This window comes from Eumetopias jubatus, unplaced genomic scaffold (genome assembly GCF_037043125.1).
Source record: "Eumetopias jubatus isolate StellerSeaLion01/CBP00866 unplaced genomic scaffold, mEumJub1_p1.0 scaffold_13, whole genome shotgun sequence".
Classification (NCBI taxonomy): domain Eukaryota; kingdom Metazoa; phylum Chordata; class Mammalia; order Carnivora; family Otariidae; genus Eumetopias; species Eumetopias jubatus.
The window spans coordinates 112,486,825-112,501,163 of NW_028274819.1; the positions used below are offsets into that span (position 1 = coordinate 112,486,825).

The window sequence follows — 14,339 nt, forward strand, 5'->3', positions numbered from 1 at the left end:
AAGGTGAACTAAACAGAAACTTCCACTTGTGTGACTCCAGTCTCATAGGGGAGACGGTCAACAAGTCCCAGTAAAAGCTCCAGAGAAGCGAAGCCTGGGTGGCTCAGATGGTTTAGCGTCTGCCTTCGGCTCACGTCATGATCCCAGGGTCCTGGGATCGAGTCCCGCATTGGGCTCCCTGCTCCGTGGGGAGCCTGCTTCTCCCTCTGTCTGCCGCTCTCTATCTCTGAGTCTCAAATGAATTTAAAAAAAAAAAAAAAAAGCTCCAGAGAAGCAGAAGAGAGTGCTCTCAGAGTAACGCAGATGGAGAGCCCGTCTCTTTGAAAACAGCAACAGTTAAGCCAGCATCTGAAAGGTGACATCTTTCTGGCATGCAGAGAACACAGAATAGGCAAAGGTAAGCCACTGGGGTGGTTCAGAAATGCAGAGAGGGAGGCAAGGGCCAGAGTACGCAGAATTGCATAGGCCGTGGTAAGGACTGTAACATTTATCTTCACTACTTTTAAAGTGTTTTTAAGAGAGTAAAATGATCCAATTTACATATTTTTAAAAATCACTCTGCATAAAAAAATTATTTTTAGAGGGTTGGAGAAATGGGAGAAAGAGCAGGAAAAAGGGAGGAGATGAACAGAAATCCAGCTGTTTGGGTCATGCTAAGAGTTCCAGGCTTTAAAGGCAAGATAAAGGAAACCCTCGCATTTTCTTCTACATTGTCTAATTTGCTAAAATGAAACAAGAAGGCAAAGCTCCAGTTATAAATAAAATCAGCATGTGGTTACAGTAACCATTATGGTATATTTCTGAGAATCTGAACACAGTGAACAAAGTACAAAATAAGAAGGAAGGAAGCATCAATACATTAAAAAAATGTCAAATAATCACAGGGACCTGACCTCAAAACAGAATCAGTTCATTTTCTAACTGATTACATCCACTCTATGGCTTGATCATCTTATCCCGTCCTCATGCCTACACTCAGAAACCCCTGTATATCAATAGATCCCACCCAGTGCTATATTTCTCTTTCTAACAAAAACAGCACCCACGCAGATGACCTCAAGGAACTTGTCCTGGAGTGCCGTGCTAGCTCCGCATATTTCATGTTCCTGAAATCCCCACATATCCACTGAAAAGGAGTGAGGCCAGAGGCAGCAGGTATTTACTAAAGCACACACATGCTCATTCATGCATGTCTCACACCACACCTGGGTCTGTGGATACACTACAGCTTGGTCCTTGCCCTCAAGGTGCTTCGAGCCGAATGCATGCAGTTATACCAGAAAGAAGAAGACAGCTCGTCAGGCTGGAGGCAGTGCTTCGTCCCCTGAGGCCTCCAGGGAACCTCCGTCATTCACACCCCACCCCTCACCAACCCCTGTCCCACCATCTCTCATCCTTACAGTCAGGAAAGGAAAAAGGTAAGAAAACTGAAGGGAGATCTCCATTTCTTGGTAAATCTTATTCAATCCCCAAGTAGCAACCACTAAATCCAGTTCAGATTAGCAATCAGATGCTTCCAAAAAGTACTTCCACTGCTATTTATTTCCTCTACTTTTCTATGTTCACATTTCTCAGAAAAGCAATGACACAAAAACCGGAAATAGCTGAAAAATTGTGTAGAACCTGTAAAAGTCCTCCCTGTCTCTGTGCATGTGAAACTGCTATTCAGGGATTCAAATTCAAAATCAAGTGTGATCACCTTTTTAAACTCTCCTGGAAGACAGCAATACTCTCTTCATCTGATTTTGATGATCTTTTCACACCTCATTTTTCTCCATTAGGCAAACCCTCCCAAGGAAGGAGTCTGTCCTGCCTTGTGATATGCTTGATACGTATGTTAGATATGCAATAATGTCTGCACAAGCAGTTCTTAATAATATTGTAAATAACTCGCCATCCCTCTTCTACTTTAGTATTACCTTGACGTTGTTTTTAGCATGAAATACAAGCAAATACAAGCAGGCATTTACTGACAGTGAAATGTGACAGTAACATCATTTTGCTAGTAAACAATGGGAGATTCCACTATTCAAGATTTTTAGGTAAGCAGTGCAGGACATTGTAGGTGAGAGAAGTGAAGTGTTTTAAGACACCATAAAGAAAGTTAAGCCAAGACAAAGAGCGGGGTAGCAGGGAAGACACCTACTTCTCACTCTGCCCCCAGATTCTGGCTGAGATCCACTAAAAGGCAGCTATCTCTAAGCAACACTCTTAATCACTGTACTTCTGGCCTAAATGATTAATTATGAAATATTATGGCTAACTTACCTGCTTCAGAACCCACTGTAAAGCCTTTTCAAAGTAATCTCCAATCCAGTTTTCAAGATTATTCCTATAATTAGGAGGCTGATTCTTCAACCAAGATTTTATCAGAGAATTAACATCTGTCTCTTCATCACTGAAACAGATTAATAAGCATGGAAGAAATTACGTAGGGAGATACTGTCAGGGGCACCTGGGTGGCTCAGTCAGTGAAGCGTCTGCCTTCGGCTCAGGTCATGATCCCAGGGTGCTGGGCTCAAGCCCCGTGTCCGAGCCCCACGTCCTTTGGGCTCACTGCTCAGCGAGGAGCCTGCTTCTCCCTCTGCCCCTCCCCCTCTGCTCCTTCTCAGTCTCCAGCTTTCTCTCTCTCAAATAAATGAATAAAATCTTAAAAAAAAAAAAAAAAGGAAGACACTGTCAATTTTCTCTCAAAATGAATTTCTGCTCCGATAAACATTATTCTACACTGGTATTGTATCTGCTAGTATAAGAGTTAACTTTAGTTATTTCTCTATGTACATGTACATGTTAGTTACGTACACACACACACACACACACACACACATATACGTATATGCCATTTTCTGTAAAATAAAGCAAATAAATTTTATCTATATTATAAACACAAAGAGGAATTACATACAGATTAGCCAAAAAGTTGTCTAAATCCTTAGGAATAGAGAAATAGACAATCCCAAATCCCATCTCAGACTTACTGAAACAAAATCTTCACTTTAACAAAATCTCTGGGTGATTCAAAAACACAGTAGAGTTCAAGGACAGCTGCAACTTAATACAGATCTTTAAAAATATTTTTTTCTTCTTCTCTCTCTTTCAAAAAAAGCCAACTACCTAAATTCTCATGCCACTATTAAAACTCAAAGATCTAAAAAAAGAAAAAACAAAACCTCAAAGATCTGTCAAGTAAAATACAATTCCTTTAGCAAAACACCTCATTACATGAGTAACATTCAGTGACTGAAATTAAATATAATACATCTTATTCAAAATTATATCTTAATTATAAAAAATTATGGTAAAAACAATTCATAAACAATTTTAGAATAGACAAGGGTTCATGATTTTGCCACTTCTTTCCTACTCTCTACCACTATAACTACTGAGCCCTTGAATTTCTCCTCTCACATTTCTATCCAGGTAAAAAGGAAAAGAAAAATGGGATGATCAAAAGTAAATACGAGGGGCGCCTGGGCGGCTCAGTCGTTAAGCGTCTGCCTTCGGCTCAGGTCATGATCCCAGGGTCCTGGGATCGAGCCCCGCATTGGGCTCCCTGCTCCGCGGGAGGCTTGCTTCTCCCTCTGCCTCTGCTGCTTCCCCTGTTTGTGCTAGTGCTCACTCTCTCTCTTTCTCTGTCACATAAATAAATAAAATCTTAAAAAAAAACCTTAAAAAAAAAAGTAAATACATAAGTTACATTAGATCAGCTCCAGTCTGAAAACCAAAGACTCTCGGAGCCCCTGCAGAATACAGACTTTGTGGTCAACGGTGTCTCCCCAGTGCCTATGGCAACTACACATCTTGGTTTGTCCAGGACGATCCTGGTTTACTGTCCCAGCATAATTAACAGCATTCTCTTTCACTATCAGAAGGTCCTCTTTTGGCCTATAACATAGCAAGTGCTCAACAAATGAAGAAATGAATGAAACCTAAAACCAAGGTACAAGCTAATCAAAAGCAGCAAAAATGTTACCACGTATTTGTATTTTTCATGCAATCATATACATTCATCATGCCTCTCACAAACAATATCGGGTTCACCAACAATTTTTAAATCCCGTGCAGCAACACATGGTCTTTCTTTCTGCTAAATATCTATGGCACTCTATTTACCACTTACGTCACTTATATTCTACCTTGTGCCATAATTGTTCCATTTATTTTATCTCCTCTACTTGAAGGGATGCTCCACAAAGACAAGCCCTCTGTATTAGTCTTATCCCTTTCTTGCTGTCTCTCCTAAAATGCCTGACTTAAAGTCACATACATAACAGGCATTCAATAAAGATTTCAACATTTAGTTATAAACTTCTCCTTTATATGCCACTTCTCTCACCAGATTATAAGAGTATGTTGAACAAGCAGACAAACTGTGTGAGACAGCTATGAAAGTTATAAACACAATGGTGTATCTTTTAATAATACCTAAAAATTTTAATTGGAGTTCATGACTATTTAATTTAAATGTTCCCTAAAATACTAGCAAAGAAGTAAGCAATTAATTTTGGAAACAATCTGAACCAACTTGATAACACCAAAAATGGCTTCAAACGGTGCTAAGAGAGTAGGGCAGTTAGCATTTATATAGACCCCTAAGTGTCAAGTTCTAAAACAGCAATTCAAAAAACGAAAGAAAGCTTTCTAATTACTCATTTTGGAAAATGAAACTGGCTGTAATGTCTATGTTCTGGCATGAAACTACTATACATGATATCTAAAATTAGTTTATTCTTCATTTTTACCCCTGAAGCAAATACACTGAGGAAGAAAGTAAAAATTAAGTCAGGAGGTTTCCAATTTGAACAGTGAAAGGTCACTTCCCTAGGTTGGCCTAGGTTGGGCCTAAAATTCTATGAATCTAAGATTCTATGATTCAAATATTGCTACTTAGTTTGGATTATCAGCCTCTAGTTCATAACCAGCTTCTTCACTTCTCTGCACTTGTAACATTTAAACAAAAGTAAGAGAAAAAAAAGAAACAATGAAATACTTGCTGTCTCACTGAAGCAAACACAATCCTTAGTAACTGTAATACACTAAACACTGAAACAACTGAACTGCAATAAAAGTTACTCTCTGAATGAAGTAAAACCTAACGGAAGAAGTTAGTAAAAAACGAGGAAACACATATTTATACATCATTCATACAACACTTATTCCACTTAGCTACGAAACCATACCAATAACTGAAGAATATTCTCACATCACATAGGCAAGCGCTCTGATGGTTTACCTAAGAAAGATCATTCCCATTCTAGATATTGTGGCTGGCGAGGCACAACTTAAATCATGAGTTTCAAATATAAAGTTAACATTTGGGCCGAACTGAATCCTTTCTCCACTGGGCATGGTGAGGAGTCGATTGTCATCCAGAACAGAATTCAGGGACTCTATCCATTCGGGGTCAATATCACCATCACATATTATCCATGAGCTGACATCTATTTTCAAAACAAAGAAGTGGAAGTAAAACAAAACTATACGCAGTGATAACAACTAAAAATAAGGAATCAAATAACCATCTCTTACTCTTCAGAAGTAACTTCCACCAAGTGTTATTTTATATTACGAAGAGCTAAAGTAGAACAAGCTGAGATTTTCCCCGTGACTCCGCATTGCAGCCGAGCTCGAGGACTCATGTAATAACACCCTACCTGTCCCTCAGCCACATGCCCTGTGATAATGCTCTACCTGTCCCCAAACATACAGAACTAAAGGAAAAGATGGTTTGCAAGACTGGGCTATTTCCAGTCCCATGACCTTGTGAGATATTCTCCACACCTTTGTCTTCTACCAGGTCATAAGAATGTAGTATCTCTTGTAGAAAAGACAGGAAACCCATTTTTAGCATCCTACTTGAGAAATACAAAATTCGCCCATCAAATCTCTTTGATATATAAAAAGTTGACTTCAAAGGGGAGAAGTAGTGCTGTGTACACAAGTCTTTTTGGAGACAAACCATTTTTTCAAATCCATCCTCCCTAAGATGAGAATGGTTTCAAGTGTACTTTGAGACAATTCAAACAGGATAATATCACCCATAAAAATGTGACAAGTCAATACAGGCAATATTTGGTTTTTACTGAGTGTGATATTATTAACCACAGTGAAAATGAAAAACTACATGGAAAATCTCTTCCAATGTCTCAGTTCTAAACCCTTCCCTCACTGGCTTAGAAAAACAACTTTTAATTATGACCTAATAAAAAGTAAGAAGTCTTCTCAGATTCTCGCCAAAAATCCCTTTAAACACCAAACCAAAAAGCTGAGAGCAAGATGATTACCATTTTACGACTTAAATTTTCAAAATGATTCAAAACACTGTATTCCAACTCATGAGTTAAAAGTGTTTACACACACGCACACACACCAATTTTAACCCCAAATAAAATTTGTCATCTTATTCGTGAGGCAAAAATAGATTTTCTATTTTTTCAGTAAATTAATCTAGTTGTGAACTGCAACTCACCCAGATTACTCCAAGTTTCTATTATAACAGAAGTTCCTCTTCAGTCTAGATCAACACGACAGCACATCTTGGGCCCCTCTGAAGTAAATGGTCAACATACACCATTTACCAGGCAGTTTATGGTTATGTGTAAGACTTTAATAAGAACAGCATTAAAGACAAGTTCTGTCATCTTCTAAAAAGTACTAAGGAAAGCAAGGAATCACAAAACACAGACCAACCTTGAGGTTCTCGGACCACTTGGCGAGCGCTGTTTGTCAAAACGCCATCAGACCATTCCCTGGTATCCATATCAATATGGCCTAACAGCTGATGTCGAGGCATAGCTTTGGGATTCATGGTATACTGTTTGACCACTCTGCCAATTCTACACAGCGCTGCCCTTAACATCCTCCACAGCGTGGATTTCCCAGCACCACTTGGACCAACAATGACAACTCCCATTCTTTGGCGTAACTGTTCATACAATTCTAAAGCCTTCTTGATCTAGTAGAAAAGAAACATGTTTGTATATGATTTATAGTACACAACCATAGTTCTGTTCTCATTCTATAACAGTTGTTCTATTCCATACATATAAAATTAAAGCCTTTGATTTCTTCAGTGGAAGATACAGCCTTAAACAAAATGACACTTAAATAAATCTGAGCATGTTTACACCATGATCTTTAAATCCAGTATTTCTTTAAAAAAAACAAGTATACTTTCCAAGTCATTCGACAATATGTTATTTTACTCACTCATTCAAATATATGTATTATTTTATTCATTAGTTGATTCATGCATTTATATCCTGTATCTCTCAAAAAAAAAGAGGGAAAATGTTCATCTTGAACATGTACTTGTGCTACATAAAAAAAGCTACTAAAAAGAATTTCTCCTAAGAAATTGTCAAAGTGAAACTAAATCATATGTAATCAATTATCAAAAATATATATGATGGATCTATTATGGGCCAGGCTCTGTAAGAGGCACTAGGAATAAAATGATGAACAAAAATAGACATGGATCCCACATTCCAGGAACACTGTATCTGGTGGGGGAAAATCAATATTAGTCAAATATACAATTAAGCATTAATAAGTACATGAGAAAGAAAAATAATGAAACACACAGCAAGGAAACTTCATCTGGACTCAAAGATCAGGGAAGGTATCCCTGAGTAAGTGAGATTTAAATGGAAAGATAAAAGATAAAACAGTTAATAAGGAATTAACTAGGAGAAAGGATCAATATATTACACTCTTTTTTTAAAATTTTAATTTGAGAGAGAAAGAGAGTGCAAGCAGGGGGAGGAGCAGAGGGAGAGGGAGAAGCAGACTCCACACTGAGCATGGAGCCCGATGTGGGACTCGATCTCATGACCCCGAGATTATGACCTGAGCCAAAATCAAGAGTCAGATGCTTAACCAACTGAGCCACACAGGTGCTCCTATTACAAAGTATTCTTGATGGTTACCTGATTAGGTATGATTTCATAATTGGCCTCCTCAAACACTTGCTGTAGTGCAGAACTCAGTTCACCATATTCCACTTCTTTAAAGTCAATCCCAGGAAACACATCTTTAATCAGCGCATCAAACCGTGAGCAATCAGCAAACGTAAACTTTGACATTGTATTAAGTCTCAACGCTTGTACCACAATATGACTTTCCTCAACTGGAGAAAAAGTTTGATTTTAAAATTATTAGTTACTGAATTTAGAAAGTTTTAATGACTGTAAACACAATTTTCAAATACCATGATATTCGTCACCCCAGTAATTAAATGATGTGCTAGAATTTAGTGACAGTTAAAGCCCTCTGATACCAAGTGAATTGACAAGCTTACCTTACTATCTTTTGACCACTGAGAAATAAGGATCCCTAAGTACAGTTCTGGACTCTCTTCCATAGAATTTGAGTCCCAGGGTTCCCAGACTTTAATTAATAATAAAAATCCTCGGGGTGCCCGGGCAGCTCAGTTGGTTAAGTGTCTGACTCTTGCTTCCAGCTCAGATCATGATGTCAGCGTCCTGGGATCAAGCCCCGTGTTGGGCTCCGGCCTCAGCAGGTAGTCTGCTTGAGATTCTCTCTCCCTCTCCCTCTGTCCCTACTCCACTCATGTGCGTTCTCTCTCTCTCAAAAAAAAGAATCTTTTTTTTTTTTTTTAAGATTTTATTTACTTATTTGAGAGACAGAGAGAATGAGAGAGAAAGAGCACATGAGATGGGGGGAGGGTCAGAGGGAGAAGCAGACTACCTGCTGAGCAGGGAGCCCGATGCGGGACTCGATCCCGGGACTCCAGGATCATGACCTGAGCCGAAAGCAGTCGCCTAACCAACTGAGCCACCCAGGCACCCGCTCAAAAAAAAGAATCTTAAAAAAATAAAATAAAATAGAGGTTGCCAGCACTTATAATTTTATAGAACTTTACTGCTTTTATGTGATCCTTCAACAATTGTATAAAGTAAGAAAGTATGACATTATCCTGGTTTTCTAGATGAGGATATTAAATCTCTAAGGGTTTAAGTGATTCACCGGAGACAGCAGAGCAGTCTAACAGCTGGGACTCGCATCCAAATCAGCGAAGTACAGACTCAGGTATCTCCAAATACGCCAGGACTGCCTCCCAGAAGTTTCAGTCCTGAGACTGAAACCAACACACTGAGCAACAGTCTTTAATCAGACTTGCTCAAAAGTGGTTCATAAACCCATCCCTAAACCCAATGTAAATGCTACCATCATTGCAAGATTCTTATTTTTTCCAGGATATTAATTAGGTAAGATATACCAATGAAGGCAGGAAACCCCCTGCAGGCTGGCGTTCCTCTGTAGCTGCTGAGTGTTTCCATGTCTAAGTGCGTGCGGAGAGGCGTGGGCACAGCAGAGCCTACCCCAAGCAGCAGTAAGCCATCTGTAATCACTACAGGTATGGTTTCAGTGTCTCTTAAAAATCAGAGAGAGACAACAGAAAAATAGTAATTGAAGTAGCTCACCAAATGATTTATCTTCCCTGGCACAGGCCAACCCAATAATAGAGCTAAAGCAGCTTCCTTTTTTTAAGATGTATACTTAAATCACTTAAAGCCTGAATAAATCATTTTACATGGTGTGTTTTTCTATGCTGACTTATTTTCAGCGTTTCAACTTAGTTTAAAAAAAAAAAAGATTTTATTTATTTAATGAAGAGAGAAAGAAAGGGCAGGCAAGAGGGAAAGAAACTCAAGCAGACTCTGTGCTGAGCATGGAGCCCAACTCGGGGCTCGATCCCAGGACCCTGAGATCATGACCTAAGCCGAAATCATGGAGCCCAACTCGGGGCTCGATCCCAGGACCCTGAGATCATGACCTAAGCCGAAATCAAGAGTTGGACACTTAACCAACTGAGCCATCGGGCCCCCCCAACTTAGTTTTTAACAGCAATCTACAGAGCTGAATATTTGGCCTTTCATAAAGGCACACAACCATGGGTGGGGGCATCATTTATCTTATACAAATCGGGGGAAAAAGGTGGTAAAGTACAATAAAATGTCATGAGTCTGATCTGAATGAATGATTTGATAAATACATTAAGTAGGAAAGAAGAAACAAATCTTATTTACAAAAGAGTTTCAAATAGTATTTGCAGATATTCCCCCCTCTAAGAGATGGAGCTTAATCCTTGCCTGCCTGTCTGAAGGTGAGCCACATTTAGTAACTAGCTTCCGAAAAGTATAGTAGGGAAGGGGGAGAACAGTAATTTCACAGTTATTATTCCAGCGGAGACACCTGGCAAATTCTAAAATAATCCAGGAAGGTGAACATCAGCAGTGACGTCATGCAGTCATTGTGCACACACTGATACAATGTTAAGTTAAGTTAAGATGGGCCCTTCACCTCTCTGGTGTTCTTTCCAAATGTTCAGAACCTGGTCTCATCATGACAGAAACACCACGACAAAACCCAGACTGAGGAAGAGTCTACATGACACATGACCTGTACCCAGGAAACAAAACCAAAGCAACTGAGAAAGTGTCAACAGCGCCAAGGAGACTGAGGAGACATAACAACTGGAGGCAACGAGGAGCCTTAGCCTCGATCCTGGAGCAGAAAGAGGGCATTAACGATAGAACAGGTGAAGTCCAAACGAAGTCCGGACGTCAGTTAGCAGTAATATGCCAGCCTCAGGTTCCTAGTTTTGGCAAATGTACCATAATAAATGAGAGGAGACAATGGGAATGCTATCTTTGCAACTTTACTGTAACTTGAAAACTATTCTACAGTTAAAAGGTATTTTTTGTAATCAAGTTTTTTGTTTTTTAAAGGGTAATTTTGCTTGGTATACTATCTCTTTGAAAGAAAAAAATCCCTGTAAGTTTCTACGGTTGTTGTTTTCAGATGAGAGAAATTCTCAGGCTCTGCCCCAGACCTACTGAATCAGGAAGCTGGGCATAGGGACCCCACACTAGTGTTTTAACAAGCCTCTAGGTGATTCTAAATGTACAGCAAAGATTGAGGAGAAGCGGACTAGACTGTTCCTCTACATAGCACTACTATTTAGTATTTAATGCACATTTTAAAGTTATGATAGGACATTAGGTAAGAATTAGGGAAAATGTGAATGAAGTATGGACTTCAGTTAAAAAATAACATCAATATTGGTCTACTATTGTGATAAAATATAGCATGCTAATGTAAGATGTTAACAACAGAAACTGGGGGCCAAGTATTTAAAAACCATCTTTATTACTTTTCTATAAATCTAAAAGTGTTCTAAATCAAAGTAGTTGCTTTTTTTAAATAAAATTGTATCTGATTAACAAGTCCTACCATTCTGTTTAATGCCACTTTTCTTCAGCTGCCTAAGAAGGCCTCCACTTCCTCTAAGAACGGTCTTCAAGGCTCTCAGACCCCAGTCGTAATGTTGCTGAGGTGTCAAAAGTTCCCTTAAATAGACACAGAAATCACAAAGCATCAGATAGCTATAAGAAATTATTTCTATCGCTGTATTTAAAGAAATACAGACTATAACTACGGACACATAGAAACGAGTACTGATATTCCATCAATTTACATAAAGAACCCAGTCATAGGACATGATCATTCCAGTGAAACACTGAAGATGGCCGATTCCCAAGGATCAGGGTAAAGCTGTCGTGACCTGGCTAATTACCTTCCTGAAGACACTAAAGGACAAGCACCTGTGACTATTATCCCTCAACTGTTCAATCCACCCATCTGGCTCTCAGTTTCTGGCACTCCAGTTCTCACCAGCTCTTAAGTAACATGAACCAGAATTCTAGGTCACCCAAAGAAGCTAAAAGTCCATTGCTATTACTAGAAATAAGACAGACGAAAAATTGTGGAAGATTCCCTCCAAAGAACAGTAGGCTTTGAAGGGTCTGCTGATAAATTCGTTCGATCAAGATCATTTAGCTGGGCACCCCCATAAAAATATTTTGCTGAAAAGAAGTGAGATCAAATTAATAGCATTTAAGGAAAACAAATAGTTTGGAGTCAGATGTTAAACTAGAATCTCCCCTATCGATACCTTAAGTACAATATAATCACCAATATGAAAATCACTGAATAGGTACATTGGACAAATGTGAAAAATGATCACTAATCCATCATCAATCACTGGAACCAAAAAATATAAAAATATTTGAGAGGAAAACTCACCTGGAGAGATCGAAGATAGCGACCAATTTTCTGCCCAAGACTTTGGCATCCTTGAAGCCTTCTGAATACAGAATAACTTCTGCAATAAGTTCATTGTCTGGACGAGACATGGCTACTGGCCTGAAAAGCTGTTTAAGATTGTCAGGTAGCTTTTGTCTTCCTCCATAACCCTTTCCAGCAGGATTCATTGTGATAAAAATTCCAGAATTAGAATTTATTTCTACCTGAAATGTTAATTTAAAATATGGGCATTAAATATTTGTAACTATAAATATAAAATGGGTTGCTAACAGAAATTTTATTGTACATATTTCTACACACAAATCTTATACCTTGGCAAAAACATACGATAACCTCCTTAGGAGCAACACTATTTACAGAGGTCCCTTATAATCAGTTCTGTGAGGTGTCTATGCTTCCTGAAAGCCTCCTTGTTCCAGGCCCTTTGCTGGGTACACAGAGACAACACAACTCCGAGCAGAAGTCAGTACCAGTTTATGCCCTCCAGGAGCTTACAGGCTATAAGCAAGCACCATGTGATTCGTGCTGTAACAGGGGAGAGCAGGGTACCATGACAGTACCTGGCAGGAGCATCTGCAACAGCACACTTCAAGCCAAATCAGAGTGTGCAAACAATGAATGGGAAGCAAGCAGAAACACCTAGAGGAAAAAAAATCTGGCTCTAAAGGAAAGAAAGGAGAAAGAGAAGTGGTTGGAAAGATGAGTGAAAGGAAGGTTGCTTATGTTTTAATTAGATCAAATATTGTAATTTTATTACACATCACACTGTATGTTACTAAAAAGGACAAGAGTTGGTTATGTTTCAAAGCCCACGAGGAATGGGGAGAAGAAGGAGGGTTACTAGGGTGGGAATGACAAAGACACGGTCCCTCGGAAGGAGAGGCCAGAGCATCAGTGGAAAGACCAGTGCTGACTGGAGAAAGGACAATTCCTTCAGCTCATTACAGGAGGAAAAAAACTCAGGGTGTAAAAAGGAAATTCTGACAGCACAGAGGTAAAAACGTAACAGTTTCTTTCTTCTTTATGAAGAGCTGAAGCAGCACAGAAATGACATATTAATAATTTAGAACCGGTCTTACTTCCCTGCCCTGGCCTGAAAAACCCGTCCTGTGAAAATGTTATTATGGATTAGAGGATAATTTCACAGGTCTTTGAACTTTCCATGTTTTCAACATTATACACTATATAGAGAAGCTCACACTTTGTACACAAATAAGTTCACACTGTCATGACGTGAATATGTATCTCTGATGGGGAAAAGTGAGGAAGGGAAAAACAGCTAAACACTTAACTGTTGTAAGATCCATGCAGAACAGGGATCAAAAACACGAGCCTCAGACTGAGACAGACTCGGGGTCAGTTCCCAGCCCCAAGACTTACCCCTAACTCACCAACCATGCTTTCCCCATCCATCAAGCGGAAAATGTGCAGCAGCCCCTCCCTGGGAGGATTCTGAAGGGTGCTAGGTGAGACGGGCCCGGGGGCACTGCAAACAGGGCCGGCACGGAGTGCGCGCCCAGGAAACAGGAGCAGGTACAATTGGAACGGAAGTACTCAGGACCCAAATTTTGAAGGTGAATGGAAAAGGGAGACCGAAAAGGGGTGAGACACCTCAGACAATTCACAGGTAAAAGGTTTAACGGGGGCGCCAGGAGGAATAAAGACAGAATATGTGCCTAAGGAGGAGTAACAAGAAGTCGTAAGAAATATCTGAAGTTTTAAATCCCCAGCGTCTCTATACCTCCTTGCCAAGCAGTTCGCACACAGTCCTGTGATTCTTCAGAGCATCCTGAATTGCCTGGATCTGCATAGACACTGCCGAAAGCACAGACTCTTCCAGTCTATTGAATTCATCAAGACAGCCCCAGGCCCCACACTTTACCAAACCAACAAAAATTCGTCCCATGGACTTCACATCGATGCCCTAAAAAATAACAGCAAAAATTATATCCATGAAAAAATAATTAGGATCTCTCATAATAATTTAATACTTTGATATTTATGGGCAAGGTGATCATTTCACCTACCTCTGCCTCTTTTGCTCTTTTTTTAAGTACAGATTAAATAGCTACACTTTGCAGGGTGGTTTCAAACAATAAACAAAATAATTCATGTGAAAGTGTTCTGGAAAATACACATAACTAAACAGATACAAGATTTTTAGTTGTGCTTTAAGTTGAAATATAAATCCTACACAAAATGTTTTG

At 39.4% G+C, this 14,339-nt stretch overlaps 1 protein-coding gene across 1 annotated transcript in view; it reads right to left on the reverse strand.

Moving 5' to 3' along the window:
• Nucleotides 1-14,339, reverse strand: part of DYNC2H1 (dynein cytoplasmic 2 heavy chain 1) — a 318,727-nt gene that overhangs the window by 249,847 nt on the left and 54,541 nt on the right. The window contains exons 34-40 of the mRNA XM_028105952.2: nucleotides 13,874-14,056; nucleotides 12,112-12,335; nucleotides 11,260-11,375; nucleotides 7,929-8,128; nucleotides 6,691-6,955; nucleotides 5,234-5,441; nucleotides 2,269-2,398 (exon numbers count right to left, since the gene is read on the reverse strand). Coding sequence (XP_027961753.2) covers nucleotides 2,269-2,398; nucleotides 5,234-5,441; nucleotides 6,691-6,955; nucleotides 7,929-8,128; nucleotides 11,260-11,375; nucleotides 12,112-12,335; nucleotides 13,874-14,056 — 1,326 coding nt within the window. The remainder of the gene's footprint in view (nucleotides 1-2,268; nucleotides 2,399-5,233; nucleotides 5,442-6,690; nucleotides 6,956-7,928; nucleotides 8,129-11,259; nucleotides 11,376-12,111; nucleotides 12,336-13,873; nucleotides 14,057-14,339) is intronic.